Source organism: Vombatus ursinus, unplaced genomic scaffold, assembly GCF_900497805.2.
Source record: "Vombatus ursinus unplaced genomic scaffold, bare-nosed wombat genome assembly UNPS02014941.1, whole genome shotgun sequence".
Taxonomy (NCBI): Eukaryota; Metazoa; Chordata; class Mammalia; order Diprotodontia; family Vombatidae; genus Vombatus; species Vombatus ursinus.
Window position 1 is genome coordinate 5574560 of NW_020954719.1, and position 17098 is coordinate 5591657.

Here is a 17098-nt window from a genome sequence, read left to right on the forward strand (position 1 = left end):
TTTTCAGACTCTAAAAAAATCCTGTAACCCATGGACCTCTCATAAGATATCTTCTACAAAATTCCTGACATGTCAACATCCTACATCTACTTGAATTCTTCAGACTTAGGCTCTTGTCTTCTGAGGAGCTCAAGAAACACACATACAAAAAAAAAAAAAAGAAAAGAGACACACATACAACTAAACCTAAAATATAAGTCCCAGCTCCCAGCTGTCAGGAGCAAAACTGAAAGGAGAAGAAAAAAGTCAGGGAGTGGTTTTACAAACCTTTTCTTTCCATTATCAGCATGACTCCTCCAAAGCAAAGACAGGATTCTGGGTGAAGAGGCAAGAAAACCAGCTTCCCTATTTTGCCCTGTTGTGGAGAAGCTTCCTTACCCTTTTCAAAACTGTAGGAGCCACTGCTCAGGGACTGTAGCAATATGCCTATTAAGGCAAGGGAAGAGGAGGCATTTCCTAAGAACTCTGGGCTCAAGATGTTTCACCTTGGGTTATCCACAAGCTCTACTGAGACCTTGTGTCCTTCCTCACTTTTGATGTAACATCTCCTTCCCTCAACTGAACAGATATTCCACCTCAGTATCTCTTAACTAGGCAGAGATAGGGAGCAGTCAACCCCCAAATTCCATGCTTAGATATCATTTTCTATTTTGTAGTAGAAGAGGATGGATACTAGAAGAGTGAATTAGGAGAAGGCTCTGTGACTAAACTCTAGAAACATAAATCTGGTCTAATTTGGAATTGTTCAGAGGACTCCATTTCTCCTCCCTGTCCCCCCTCAAAACCCTAAACTTACCTCCCCTCAGTAAAACCTCCCCTTCCACCACACACACACCCTGAATCATTTAACCAGTCATGCAAATAAACACAGGTTCATGGCTTTGTTGCTGATCTGAAGAGGTAAGGATTTGGGAAGATCCATTCTTTCCCTTGGGCCCATCTCAGTTTCGTGGATCACTGGTACAAGGCAGTGGAGTTGTGAGGCAGAACAGTTGAGAAGTGTTTACGGGGCCGATTTGTTTCATCCTTGAGTAACATGAAATACGGAGCTGTTCTTGACAGAGAACAGAGTGTAGAGAAAGCTGGAAAGATGTGAACCTATGAGAGAGGAGTATAATTACTTAAGAAAGTCTGCCTGGAAAATGATCCAGAGAAGGACTTGAAAGGTAGAGAAGGGTGTGATATAGAAGGGATCTTGTGAAATGTTTAAGATGGGAGAGAAAAGATTGTGTCACTCCTTAAAAGCATTCTTCTTTAAAAGTGGTGATTTGGTTCTGGTCACAGGGAAAGAGTAAAGAGTATGAAGAATAAAAACGAGAAATATAGAAGTTAAAACAATCAAGCAGTAATACCTTTAAATGTGGGACAAATGCATTTGGGTAGGCTTGATTTTTCTTTTTTGAAATTAAGGTAAGCAATACACCCTGCAGACCAGTAATGGGCCTCACCCGCCCACCTTCTTTCTTTTCCAATCAATTAAAATGTCAGCTCCTTAAGAGTATGGATTGTTTCATTCATTAGATTTGTAACCCTAGCACCTAGCACAGTGCCTGACACATAGCAGGTGTTTAAAAAACGCGTACTGATTGGCTGAGGCATGGACCTGGTGGATGAGAATGAGCTTCTACCCACAAGCAATCAGGGTCTACCCAGACATCAAAGAAAGGATGGACGATGCCGTGTACAACACGCTGGTCTTCTTTATCTGTGGGAAGGGCATTAAGATGGATTGCGCCTCCCTAGGGGCCTGCCTCTCTCCCACCACGTGGACCCTAAACAGGATCATCGGCTCATACTTACTGAAAAACCTAGTAATGTTAAAGGAAGGGGAGAGGGAGAGGCACTCATCAACAGTCCCTTGTGTAGATCTTTGGATATTCTAAAACACTTTATTATAGATTATCTCATCTGAGTTTCATACTAACCCTGTAAGTCAGGTAGGTTAGGTTTTCTATCTTCCTTTGAAAAATGATGACTGAAGACACAGAAATAAAGCACCCTGAGCCCAGTTCTACAGCTAGCTAATGACAGAACCTCGATGAGAATTCAGTTGTCCTGACTCCCAGCCCGGTGCATTTTTAGACTTGTCTAATTAATCTCATATTGTATTTACAAGTGAGACCAAGAGAGAAAGTAACTTGTCCAAGATCACACAGACAGCAAGTGCAAGTCCTTGACCTTTGAACTGAAGTGTCTGAACCCTAAATTCTGTAACGGTAGCCTCTATACCACGTGGCCTCTTTAACAACAACAAATGATGAAAACCAGACGAAGTGCTACAGTTCTGTAGCCAACTAACATGCCAGTGGCTTTGTGAAAGAGAATCTGAAGGGTAACCAGTCATGGTATTGAAATCCATTTATTTCCTATACAAAACACACACACAAAAAAGTGGCCTTTCCCAAGAAGGCAGACTGTTAAAGATATAGGATGGTTGCTGAGGTGGACACATCAACATTCAGTTAACAATGGAATATTAAAAAAAATAATTTTCATTTCAAAATTGTAACTCGTGGCAAACATACAAAAATGTACTAAACAAGCTCAGTAGAAAACAATAAGATCTTCAAATGAGACCAGGGAAAGTGCGATATGAGAAGGGATGGAATATACAAAACTACCTATTACAATACAGAAAAAGAGTATAAAATATTCCTTTTTTGGAACATAAGTACAAAATGACACTGACCATTCATCTTCACTACCCAAGCCCAAGGAGGTTCATAGATGGTGGGAAGGAGGGTGCTAGAAAGAGCAGAGATTTTTGCATCCCAAGTCAGGAAGCTTAAACCCTGTCTGTCCTAGAGCTGAACAACTCATTATCCACTGCACGCTGCACCCTCCACCCTCTTCTCAGCTAGAATTCATTCAAGTTTCAAAAGGTTCTGTCAGAAAGCCCATGAATACCCTGCATACAGGGCTTGAGCTCTGTGCGTGCTAGAGCTAAATTTGGAAAATGGAAACAAGTCTGCAGGTCGACTGATGAACACATTCAGCTTTTTTTTTTCCTTTTTTAAAAAAGAAGCATTTCCTTGTGAAATACATATATTACATTCTCTGTGGTTAGAAATATATTTAAACTAACTTGCCACAGATGGGACTGGACCTACATTCATTCAATGCTGGAATTTTAAGTTAAAGACTGAGGTCCTTTCTCTTGCTCAGAAATGGGAGCCAGTGAAAATGGTGCTTTGTTGCTTCTCTAATCTGCTTCCTGTGTGGGTCTCCCTATCCCACAAACTCCCATCATAGGCGAAACCCCACATCTAGGGAAAGGGCTTTTGGGGGCTCGCATATTCTTCTTCATATGAAGTTTGGGAAAGGAACAGGAGGAGATGGGAGATGATAAAATCAGAATTTTACAAAGAAGTCAGCTTCCATGTGGGAGAGATTGAACAGGAGCATTAGTCCATGCATGTACCCAGAATTCCAGTTTAAACACATTCTTGTCCACAAACTTTGACAGTTATGTGTGGGTAAGTGTGCATGTACACATACCCTAACCTCCCAATACAACCCAACACCAGCAGTACATCTGAAACAAAGATAATTTCCAAACCTGTTCAGATCTTAATGAAACTTGCAGGGCTCATTCTGGTTAACAAGGACTGGGGTAGTTAGAGTCCTTTCAAAAGAAGATGGCAGAATAGGAGAAGGGGAAAACAGTCTCTCTCTTCGGCTTGACAAAATCCCTTACCCTCTCTCTTCACACAGCACCAAAGTTACGTTGCAAAAATAGGTTCTGAGATATAAAAGCAAAGGCAGATGTGCTTGTGAATGCATCTTGCCAGGATCTGGTCCAGGATTGATGTTCTTTAGGGTTTAAAAACAACAACAACAACAACAACAACAACAACAACAACAACAACAACAACAACAAACAAGATGGGAGCAAAAACAGCCCAGAGCTGGTCCCCCAAGAGGTCAGTGACTGCTGACCATGGCGGCTCTCAAAGAAGCTTTCGGTGGAGGATCTCCCAGACCATCCGCTTCCGGAAGTATGGCATGTGTTGCTAGGGAAGACAAAGAAACATGCTCAGGTTTTTGGAGGCGATTCCTCAAACTTCTCCCCTTGGCCCTCATCCAGAGCCCTTTAAAGACATTAATGATGCTCAAGAATCTGTCCCAGCCCTACTTTCCTCATTTTTGCCCTCTTGATTTGCAAGGATCTGCAAGTAATTTATTTAATTTATTTAAAATTGTATATTCTTATTTATTTATATATTCTAATTTATTTAAAATTGTATATTCTTAATTGTACTTTATGCTTTTTCATTCTTCAACTTTCCCCCAACTTTCTACCTGAAATGATACTGTAGCTCTCTCGCTGACACTAGGTGTGCCTAGTCTACCCAGAGTACTTGGAAAGGTATTGGATTTCAATTCCCTCACCCTGAGCTTTGGCTCCATGTGTGCAACTTCAATGTTTCAATAACTGCTATCCTAGAATCCCCCGACTACTTCTTCAGGCCTTCTACAACACCTGACCTGACCTTCAATCCTAGTGACCCCTAATATCCAATTTGTTTCTACTCTTCAACTGGTGTAAGTCACAAATCAAGTGGATTCCATCCAGTATACATTACGGTGAATCACTTCAGATAAGCCTTTGTAGCTGCGAGCCAGTCCCTCTGCTCTCTTCTTCTGGACTCCATTTTCAGTCTCAATAACAAATCTCTTCATCTATCTCCAAGTCCAAATCATACTCCAAACACTCCATGCTTACAGTGGATGACACAACCTTCCACTCCATTAAGATAATGGTCACTGGGCAGGAACTCTCTAAATTCCACTTAAACCTTCTCATCCAGCATTACATATTCTTTCCTACTCAGTATTTGCTGAACAGTCTTTCTGTTCCAGAGTGAGATGTATCTTAATCCCTTGCTAAAGTTATTTGTGACCTCCCTTTCCATCTCCTCCAAGACCTTGCTCCAGCCATTACCCCCTCCCCTCTCATGCATCCTCAATCTTTTCACTCTACTGGGTCTTTCTCATTGGCCTACAAACATGTTCAGGCGTCCCCAGTGCTAAAAAAGAAAAAACTTTGCGTGCAGTATTATCAGTCCAGCCACCTATCGCCCCATCTCCTTTCATTGCCAAACTTCTGGAATAAGTTGCCCACACTCGATGCCTTGATCTCTTCCTCACTACCCTTTCCCCTTAACCTCGAGCAATTCGGCTTCCCCCTCTTCTGAAACCACCTTTTCAATTTCAACCAATTATGTTTCAATGGCCAAATCTTCATTCTTCTGTGAATGAAGATTCATTCCTCTGTGAAGCGTTTGACACTACTGAGTACTGCCTTTGGGGTAGTCAAAATTCTGGGGCCTCTTCTCCTATGGTTTCAGAGGAAATATATTTTTCTCCTGTTTCTCTTACCTCTCCAGCCAGTTCTCCACTTCTTCATTAGTTCCTGTTCTCTTCCCCGATGTTCTGTCCTTACCCCTCTTGTCTTTTATTTCTACAGCCTCTCCCTTAGCATTCTGACTCACTCTCCTGGTTTCAATTCTATGCAATTCACTTTCAAATACTTTTCTCTACCCCGACCTCTCTTTTGATCTTCATATTCACATCTCCAATGGCCAGAACATCTTTACTAGATGCCCCACTAATACCTCAAACTTAACATATCCAAAATGGAGTTCATCTTTTCCTAATTCTCCTAACTTCATCATTTCTATTGGTGGATCCACTATTCACTCAGTGTTCGAGGTTCAAAATCTTGGTGTTACTTTTGAGTCAAACTTCTACCTCCCTTATTTTTGGTTTTTAAATTAAAATTTCTTTTTTATTATTACTCCCTTACTTCTTATATTCAATTACTTACCAAGTCCTGTCTCCTTCCAAAATCTCTCTCCCATCCATTTCTTCTTCTGTATTCCTTCTGCTACCATACTAGTGTAAGACTCACTACCACCCACCTCAACTGCTGCAATAGCCTCCTTACAATCTATTCTACTTCTGATCTCTCCCCCTTCCAATCTTTTTGTAATCCTGCTGGCCAGAATGTGCTTTCCTATGTACAGATCTGGTAATGTCATTGCCTTGCTCAAAAATCTTCAGTGGCTCCCTACAACCAACTGAGTAAAGTTCAAACCATTTACCTGGCAGTGAAGTCCTTCCATAATGGGAAATCACCCTACTTCTCCAAGCTTATCTCACATTATTCCCCTCCAAGTCCCCTAATCACTGGTCAAACTGGACTATTCTCTGTCCCCCAAACACTCCCTGGGTTTTTCTGGCCTCTGTTCAAACTGCTTTCTATGTCCTTCCTCTCCCTCGCCTTCTGCTTAAGTGCATTCTTTTAAATCCCACTCAAATACCACCTCTTCTATGAAGTCTTCCCTGAGCTCTCCAATCTATAATACTCACACACTCAAACACAGACTCTTTAGGCATCATGTGTCACTGCCCAAAGGCCCCTGATCTTCTATTCATTCTTCTCAAGCCTAGATTCTACTTTTAATTCATATGTTTTCTATGTCTTTTCCATATTATATTACTCAAAAATTTTTCTGGTTGGCTCCCATTTCTTTACATAACACCCTAAGTAACTTATTATTTGAAGTTTCCTGTCTCAACAAAATGAGATTAGGTTTCTAATAATGTGCCACACTTATCTCCATGGCCATTCAGAGGCCATGGTAGAGACAAGATCCCTTTAAAATACTATATATAATATGTAATAATATATATCTAACACAGGAGGAAGAGGCCTATGATTTAATTGGGGTTCCAAAAGAGGATGAGGTTAAGGCTTTTTTCAACCTAGCTTCAAGCCATATGCCAAAACCTCAAATAATATCAGACCCACTGGTCTTGTCTTTTTGATTTTTTTTTGGGGGGGGGGGGCCGCAGACTGGGAAGAGAAGAGGTTCTGATTAAGTCCAAAGTTTCTAGTTTATAACAGGAGTTGTGCCCCTTAATGGAATGACTTGGCCTTACTTTATCTCACTCATGATTCTTTCAGCCTATATTATCTGGAATAACCAGTGACTACTATGTCATAACTTACAGGCTGAAGTACGTTAAAGGTCATGCCAATGCCCAGAGCAGTGTGTATGTGTGTGTGTTTGCTTTTGGGGCAGTTTGAAGATAGGAAGGCTTTACAGACATCCTTCCCCATAACTTCATCCACTCACCTGTGTGAAATTGATTGGTCTGTCTTTGGTAATGCAATCAGCATATTTACAGGCAAACATCCCACAGTCACTCCCATTCATCTGCTGGGGAATTTCCTGAAAGAAAAACAACTGACACTCATCTGACTCCTAATTCCTCTATTCTTCGATTTAAGTAGGCCTCAAGGGGTAGACACACTAAAGGTATTTTCCCGGGTTGTGAGAGATCATCTTGTCCTAAATGAACCAACTACCTCTCCTTCAGAAAAAAACAAAGAACTAAAGACAGAAGGCGGTATTTCAATCACAGCTATGACTTTGTATTTTTTTTAAACTTGTAGCAAAGCTGAATTCCTTGTGCTTCCACAGCCCCACTTAACCAGCATTTAAATTGGTACCAGTTCAGGCCACCTGACCTCAAAGAAGATCTAACTTGTGGTGAAATCCTCAATAACTCTCCTAATTGCTCTGACCTTAGTGGTGATCATTTTAGCAAAAGAGGTAGGGAGTTTGGGGTCCTAGTATCTGAAGGTAAAACTGAAGGCTGAAACCAAGAACAGAGAGGAGAATCTGCTGGGGAATTTTAAGCTAGTAACTCTAGTCTCAGGGCTTCTAGGATACATCAATGGAACAGGAAGCAACATACCTGGCTTTTCTTGCTGAAGAGAAGCCAGCCATTGGTATCAAATTCTTTCCTTTTCTTGTCAAGGCTCTCCTGCTTTAGGTAGTGCCTACAGGAATTGAAAGAGAACAATTAAAATGAGAGATTTGGGCTAAATCCAAGGTTCCTTCCAGCTTTAAATTTTAATGATTTTAAATATGAGCCACAGAGAAGTCTAATCAGAGTTCTCTATTTTCCAAACAGTTCTGTTGTCTATACATCAAGAACCTATCTTCTCAGATGAAATAGATCATGCTATTTCTGAGCTGGGGTGTGGGGGGCTGAGTGGAACCTAAGAATTGCTATGCTTTCTCTGGGAATCTTGGGGGCATTGCTTGCCTTTCAAATTGCACAAGATGCTTAAGAACCAAATGGGTATCCTCCATGTGACCAAAGATAGAGATGAGTCAGATATGATCTCCCCTTTCTCATTAGCATTCAGGAATAAATTGCTACTTCTTTTGAATTCAGGGGGCAAATGGTAAGAGCTACATTTCAGATTTGGGGGGGGGGGCAATTGGGGTTAAGTGACTTGCCCAGGGTCACACAGCCAGTAAGTGTGAAGTGTTTGGTCCCAGGCTGGATTTGAACTCAGGTCCTCCTGACTTCAGGGCCAATGCTCTATCCACTGTGCCCAACTAGCTGCCCCATAAGAGCTACGTTTCTCAAAGTGTCTAGGTGGTCAATGACATTGATTAGGATAGCTTTGTACACTATTACTAAGTTTTATTTATTTTGTGAAAGAAATTAACTCTAAAGTCTAACTCACCCCAGCTAAGAGGGCAACAAGGGGAATGTTATAACATGGAGGAAAGAACCATAAACTGTTATTCAGATTCAAAAGACCAAAAAACATTGAACCTACATGCTGAGGTTCTCTCAAATACTCTAACCTCCTCATTCTTAATATACTCAACTCCCATGAAGTGTTGTTCCACTCCACCTTTAGCCACACTCTTGGTCTTGTCATCATCCACAACTGTACCACTTCTGTGACCAAGAACTATGAAATCCCTTTATTCCAATCATAACCTGATCTCTCAATGCTTCATTCCTATCGAACCTGTTCTTTGTTTTCGCTATGGCCTCTAATCTCTCCACTCTGAAGGACTCTCTCTGGCCATACCCCTGCACTGGCTTCACTTTTTTCCCTTTCCAATCTTTTTTTTTTTTTTTTTTTGAGGCAATTGGGGTAAGTGACCTGCCCAGAGTCACACAGCTAATAAGTGTCAAGTGTCTGGTCTGAGACCAGATTTGAACTCAGGTCCTCCTGACTCCTGGGCTGGTGCTCTATCCACTGTGCTACCTAGCTGCCCCCTCCCTTTCCAATCTTGACCCTTTAGTTAACTAGTTCAGCATTACACTTTCTTCAACTCTTGAATCCCTTGTGTCCCTGTCCTGTCACTGATTATTCTTTACAAATCCTAATCCTGGATTATTCCCTATTAAATCTCTCTATTCAACCTGCTGAATGGAGCTAGAGAAGTCATATTAACTATGCTGACTAGGTCCACCAATAATTTGTAATTGGCCTCTATTCTACTCACCACAGCAACTTTCTAAACTCTCAAACTCCCACACCAACCCCTCTACCCACCTTCACACTTGGCCTCTCCTCACTCTCCTCAGAAAGGCCAATCCTTTACGTGATCCCATCTCTTCCTATCTTCTTCAGAAAATTGCCCCTACGGTCTTCCCCTCTATCTTCCTTTTATCTTTTATCTCTCCCTATCTACTTGTTCCTTCTCTGCTGCCTGAAAACATACCTAAGTCTCCTCATCCCTAAAAATCTCCCAGTAGATCCAAGTATCCTCTGAATCATTCTCTTTCACAACCAAACTCCTAGAAAAAGCTGTCTACACTTTCTTTCCTACATCTCTCAACCTTATGTAATCTACCTTATGAACTGTTATCATTCAACCAAAACCAATTTAATTAAGCACCTCCTTTGACATGAAGTATTTCCTGATCAGCCCCAGCTTATAGTACTTCATCCCCATGTGCTGAAAATTATTTGTCCTATTATGTATAGACCTAGATATAAACTTGCCTCCCCTCACAAGACTGTAAACTCCTTGAGGGCAAGAACTATTTCACTTTTGTCTTTGTATCCTTAGCCCTACCTGAGTGTTTGAAACATAGCAGATGCTTAATAAATGATGTTAATTTCATCTTTCTAATCTAACAAAGTAGGAGTCGTAATATCATTTCTAGTTTTAATAGTTTCTGATTTGGTACAATGATACAGTTATTTCCTGGTTTCTCCCCATCCAGCTGAATTTTTAATATTATTGTTATTACTGTTATTACATCTTACTTAGATATACATGTTTTTTGGGAATAGAATCTGTGATTTCATTGATATAGGGAATTCCCAATGAGGACTCTCTCTACTAGTATAATGGGGCATCTGCTCTTCGATTCAGCTTAGGGAGTGGCCTGAGATACTAAGAGTCAATATGTATCTAAGGTGGAACTTTAACTCATGTCTTCCTGACCCTGAATCTCATCCATGATGCCACTCCACATTATACACACACACACACACACACACGCACACGTATGTATGTGTATAGGTATATATGTGTATGTATATATGTATGCGTATGTACATGTGTACACACAGATATATAAAGGTACACACATATATACACATAATAAAATATGTGGAATATACGCACATATACACATATTATGTACTTGCATATATTGTGTGTATAAACATATATATTTATTTATATACATACATATATACTTGTTTTGCATTCATATCATACCCTAATATTTGATGAAAAATAGATATGGTTTACTAGACACATTCTCCTAATTTTCTAATAATTCAAGAGTTGGAAAACACCACATATGCAATCTGATATCTAATTATCTCTGTTGAAAGCTCCCTACTTACAGCAAGATTCTGCAAGCTTCGCTGTTTATTCCACCCATTGAATCATAATAGGTGATATATTTCTTCCTGAAGTCTATTACCTAGAAGTAAGAAAAGACTGTGTTTACAAAGTGAACAAAACAGGATTCCTGAACCTTCCCTACCCAGGCACTTTGTGGGTCACCAGCTGGGAGGCACTGTATTCATGTCTGAGTAATATAAGGCACTAAAAGACCAAGGTGAAGCCTGAGCATCTGTTTGCTTCGTGAGCTGATCTAAGAGTCTCTACAGACCTCAATTTTTTCAGTTACAAATCATGGATCAATGAGAAAAAAAAAAAAAGCAACCTGACAAAAGCATCACTGGGATCACCGTGCCTAATAGATAGTCATGTGATAGTAATGTGACTAATTATGCCAGTAACTAATGGTGATACCCACACTTAGCACAGTGCCTGACACATAGTAGGTGCTTAATGTCTGCCGACTGACTGATACTAGGTTCTGTTGTTTCTGCCACCACAACACCTTCTCTGATATTTCCTACATCAAGAATATTTGTCCTCAGAATTCATAGCATTCTGTCTCTCTTAAGCACTTACCAACATTTTATCTTACATTATGGTTATCTGTGTACATGTCTTATTTTCCTTACTAGATTAGAAGTTCTATGAGAGCAGGGACTGTATTATTTATCTTTGTATTTTCTTGAGCACTGAATTTACATCGTTTTGCATTCTGTACGTGTTTAATAACTTTTTTTTTAAAATAACACAAAAGTGAACAGTGAGCTATGAAAGGTTTTACTTTCCAATTAAAAAAAATTTGGACAATTTCACAAATGTACCAAACTAATTACATGACTAATACTTAGTCATATAAATCATTAAATCAGTTGGCATGCAAGATGAATTATGATCACAGATTCAGTTGACAAATAAGAGTCACAGACCCTCTGGTATAGCACTCCTGATAAGTCTTCTTGGTCCCCACTTTATCCTGCAACTCACCTAGCTGCTCTCTTCCCCTTTGTTTTTAATCCCCACCAAAGAAAATTCTAGTTTTCTTCAAAGTCATCTAGTGTCACCTAATCCTGATAGGAAGTTCTTCCTTCTCTTCAATCTGTAACCCTTCTCCTAAAGGTCATTCTAATTTCTTCCCGGTCCCATGCGAAGATGAAGAACCACTGTTCACTCTTCATGTCTATGTTTCTTTTAAAATTCATCAAAGATTCTCACCGCTAAACACCAGTGTAGTCCCAGGTGAATAGGTACCAAAAGGAGGTCCACAGAGAATACATCCACTTTCTTTGTCCACCGTTTCACTGCCTGATACCCAGCCGTTTTTAATTTGGTATAAAAAAAGGTATTAAATGCATGGACACTTGGCATTCCCTTTTCTTTACTTCGCTCCATTATCATATTCATATAGAAATTAATGATCTAGGAAAGAGAGAGTTTGTATAAATATTATATTGGTTTTAAACAGTTATGCTGTAGATAGAAAAAGCACATATGTACTAACAACTATAGTATGCTTCCCCAATCAATTCAGTCTGAAAGTCAAATGCCCTTGTTCTGTAAGGACATTCAAGGGTTCCTCACACTCTTTACCAATTTCTGACAAAGAAGATAAGGGGTAAATAGTGGCAACATGGCACATAAAAGAAGAAGAGAGAGAGAAAGAGAAAGAGAGAGAGAGAGAGAGAGAGAGTGTGTATGTGTGTGTGTGTGTGTGTGTGAGTGTGTGACTGAGAAAAAGGACAAATGACTGTACTAGAAGACAGGTATAAAAGGATGCAGGGGTTGGGAAGAGTGAATGGAGAAAGGGAATGAAGGGGCTTTAGAAGTTAAGACTTGGAGAAAGTTGGTAGGAGAGAAGTACATGTGAATTAATCAGGCATATTAACAGTCACTTTAATCAACTGGGGCTGGGCTGACAATTAAAACAAATCTTCAGTATATCTTAAGCTCATGCTTATTAAAGAAAGGTCCTAATGAGGTCAAGATCAAAGGCTCAATTCTACCCAAAGACAAACTCTGCTTCATGGCTACACACCTCAGTTTAATCAACCACCTTGCAAAGGTTCATAAGGAGAACTAGGTGAAAGTATGGATATTCCAGTGTAAATCCATCACCAATACTGAAAAACCAATTCAAAACACACAATGGTGACATCATTAACATCAATTTGATATAGGAAAGATAAAAACATGGCATATAAATCATTTCTACCTCAAGTCTGAAATGAAAAAAATTTGTACATAACTAAATGCTACTCAAAGTCCCCAATGAGCCTGCTTGGTTAGCTTTCCCCATTTTTTCTGATTCTACTTATGTACCAATACCAAGTTGAGGTGGAAGAGGTAGGAAAGTTATATAGGAGAGATGTATGACTCCTTCAATGAAGGAAGCAATGTTCCCCTCACAGTGAACACATTTCCCACTACTCCCTGTGAATCCAGAACTCCCTTGTAGAGAAGCTTTAAGGTGATAGTGTGGAAGGCTGCTGCATGCTTCTTACTGCCAGCTGAGGCCAGGCCAGTGTCTGCCAGCAGCCAAGGAATGAATGGGCTGCCTGACCCACAGCCTGGAAATATGACTAAGAAAACAGGGACATTTTTCAGAATGCTTTTTGGGGAATGGGAAAACACCCCCACCCTTTGACAAATATTTACACACCAGGATGCCAAAGCAGTGAGCTACTGCCCTTTAAGCCAACAGTAGGCAACTATATACTGGGGCAGGCAGTAAGGAACATTGCCAGGAACACACCAGAACATGGCCTAGAGAAAAGCAATACAGATGCAGATGGCTGGGCAGTAGCTGGCAAACCGCAATGGTGGGGGTGCTGTAGGGAAAATGGGCTGGGCAAGGACATCATACGGCCCATAGACCTAAGAAGGATCAAGCTGTGATGGGCCCAGAAGGCCCCAAGGCTACGAGTCTGTGCAGTGCCCAAAGATTTTTAGTAGTCATTAAATAGTTATTTAATGACTACTAAAATGGGCTGAGTCTCCCTTAGACTTTGCAGAGAGTCTGAATTTTCAATATCTAGCCTCTTTCCACTCAAGTCTTTTTTTAAGTGACATTAATAAAGTAGCTAGAAACCAAATACTAGTAATTACTAGGGAACCCCAAAAGCAACAATATTACCTTGACACTGTAGAAGATAACTGAAAATACAAGCCTTATTAATATAATATTGCAGGGTAGCTCTTCCTGAAGGTACCAGTTTTCTTCAGGGTAATAATCCTAAAAATACTTAATGCTTGATATATAACTAGGATGGAGGGGCAGGGGTGCAGGAGTGCAGGGGTGCAAGGGGAGGAAGAGTTGTGAAAATAAGAACCAATGTTGTATTAACTCCTAGCAAACCCCCACACAGTGTAAAGTTAATGCTTCCTGCTGAAACATCAGTAAGATTCTCTGTGGTTCATTTGCTGTTTTTGTAGTTTATTATTCCTCTGACCTCTCAGTAATACAGTCTTGAAAAAGGTAAGGACAACCATAAACTTTGCAAACTATTTGATAAGAATTTGGGAAAATTTAAAAGCAGGTGAGCAGAATTTAGCAGACCAATATTTTATATCATATAACAAAATAAGATCATAGTGGATACATGGTCTGAATATTAATGCTTATATTATGAAAAAATTAGAAAAGAACAAGATCAGGTACCCTTCATCTATAAAGGAACAAAAAAGTTTATAATATGAAGATAAATTTAAAAAGTAGTAATGAAGGAGGAATAGATCTAAAATCATACTGTGAAGTAGTAATCAACAAAACCATTTGATGCTGATTTTAAAAAATGGAAAAGCAAATCAGTATCAGACTAGAATCAAATACAATCAAACTAATTAAGCTAGGCTTCAACAAACCCAAAATCATAAACTACTTGGGGAATGACACCCTATTTGACAAATTCTGAAGAAATGAGAAAGCATTTTACAAAAAATATATATATATATATTTAGACCAACCTCTTAGACCACATGAGTTCCAAATAAATAGGTATTCAACTCAGATAGAAAAGATCACATCATTTTCTTAAAAATTTGTGGAAAAAGCCATAATTTTACACATTATGGCTAATGGGACAATTTTTAACCAAACAAGGGATAAAGGCAATCACAAAAGATAAACTACATCATCTCAATTACAGAGATAAAAAGGATTTTATGAGAAAAAAACAATTTAACTAAGGAAAGGGAAGCAGTCAAGTAAGGGGGAAATATCTGTTTCAAATATCCTTGATAAGGATCTGATGTCCAAGATACACAGGCAACTAACACAAATACATAAGACCCAAAGGCATTCTTTTGTGATTAGTGGTCAAAGGATATAAACACATTGTTCTCAAAAAAAAGTACAAACTAATAACAATCATATGAAAGAATGCTCCAAATCATTAATAATAAGAGAAATGCAAATCAAAACAACCTTGACACTTTACCTAACACACAGCAAACTGACACAGATTAGAATGGGAATAGTCTTATGTTGAAGGAGTTGTGGGAAAACAGGTTCACTAATGTATTCCTGGTGAAGCTGTCTGTGAACTTGTTTAACTATTCTGAAAAGCAATTTGGAACTATGCAAATAAAGTGACTAAAATGTCCATATCATTTGATCCAGATTCTACACCTCAGCATATACTCCAATGAGATTGCTGCCAAGTTCCCATATACACCAAAACATTTATAGCAGCATTTTTGTGGTAGCAAAGAACTGAAAACAAAGTAGATGCTCATCATTTGAGAAATGGTTAAACAAACAGTGGTGCATAGAATGTAATGGAATATCAATTGTCAATAAGAACTAACAACTATGACAAGAACAGAGAAGCATGGAAAGATTTACACGAACTGATACACAGTAAAGTAAGAAAAACAAAGAAAATAATATACACAATGATGACAAAAACACAAATGGAAAGAACTGAAAGTGAATGTTAACAATGTTAACATTTAATGAAAGTGAATGTTACAAAATTACAAAGAACAAGCATGTCCTTAACAAAAATATATTCGAAGACACTTCCCTCAACTCTTTTGCAGAGATGGGAGGTTCACAAGTATGGAATATTACAACTATTTTCAGAGTTTTTAAATGTATGATATTGATCAGTTTTGTTTATTTTTTTCTCTTCTTCCTCTTGTTTTTTTCTTTAAGAAACTTTTTTTTGTTATATAGGATGGCTCTCTGGAAGGGGGATGGAAGAAATATAGGGAGAAGTTTAGGTGATGTAAAAACAAAAGATACCACTGTTTTTCTAAAAAATGAAAAATAAAAACTCTTTATCCAAATCACTAATAAGAAACATAAAAACCAAAACATCTCTCAGGTTTCATATCACAACCAGCAATTTGGCAATGATGACAAAAAATAAGAATAGTCAGTGTTGGAAGGGTTGCAGAAAGACGGACTGACTCACTAATAAAATGTTGTTGAAGCTCTGAATCGTAAAGCACCTCAGAAAGTAATTTGGAATTATGCTAAGAAAGTCACCCTAAGGAGGTAAATAATGGAGAAAGGTCCCATATTCACCAAAATATTTAAAAAACTGGAAAACAAAGTAGATGTCTATTGAGGAATGTTGAAAAATTGTGCTACTAAATGAATGTAATAGAATATTAAGAAACTAAAAATACGAGGGAAACAGAAAAGTATGAGATAATTTGTGTGAACTGACAGAATATGAAGCAAAGAGAACAGGGAAACAATATACAAAATTATTACATTATCCTAATAGTGTAAAGGATAACTGAAAATACAAGCCTTATTAATACAATACTGCAGTGTTAATTTTCTTGAAAGTAGCAGTTTTCTTCAGGGCAATAATCCTAAAAAATACTTAATGCTTGATGGGGTCGGGGTGGGGGTGGGGAATAAAGTAAATAAAGACCAGTGTTGGATCAACTCCTGTTAAATACACACAGTGTAAGAACCAGGAAACAATATAAACAATCATTAGAATGCACTTGGAAAGAGCATCAACAAAACAATTGAAATTGAATACTGTGAAATTAGTTACTAAGCTCAGTTCCAAAGAAAAGATATGAGAATGTATTTCTCTCCCTTCTTTGAAGAGATGAGGATGGGTATAGAACATTGAACATAAGTTGGTCTCAAAGTATTAGTTAGTTTTATTGAACTGTTTTTCTTCCTCTTTTTTTTATTCTTTGTTATAAGTGGACCTGGGAGAAGGAAAGGAGTAGGGATATATTGGGAAATGTAAATGAAGTAAAAGTGAAAGACATTGACAAAATTTTAAAAAATAAAAGAAACACTCTTGACACACCTACCAGAAAAGAAGGTGTCACTGTCAATATGGTTGGTCTGAGGCATAAGCAATAAAACAAGTAAATATCACACACCACATACACAGACCCTTCTTTCCTTTTACATTTTCAATGAAAGA

The 17098-nt window shown here is 38.7% G+C and overlaps 1 protein-coding gene across 2 annotated transcripts in view; it reads right to left on the minus strand.

Annotated features, from left to right (window-relative positions):
* Positions 1–2340: 2340 nt before the first annotated feature.
* Positions 2341–17098, minus strand: part of SENP1 (SUMO specific peptidase 1) — a 75518-nt gene continuing 60760 nt past the window's right edge. For both annotated transcript variants that reach the window (XM_027844406.1, XM_027844407.1), the window contains exons 14-18: positions 11910–12113; positions 10694–10773; positions 7771–7855; positions 7146–7241; positions 2341–4013 (exon numbers count right to left, since the gene is read on the minus strand). In XM_027844406.1, coding sequence (XP_027700207.1) covers positions 3951–4013; positions 7146–7241; positions 7771–7855; positions 10694–10773; positions 11910–12113 — 528 coding nt within the window. In that variant the 3' untranslated portion in view covers positions 2341–3950. The remainder of the gene's footprint in view (positions 4014–7145; positions 7242–7770; positions 7856–10693; positions 10774–11909; positions 12114–17098) is intronic.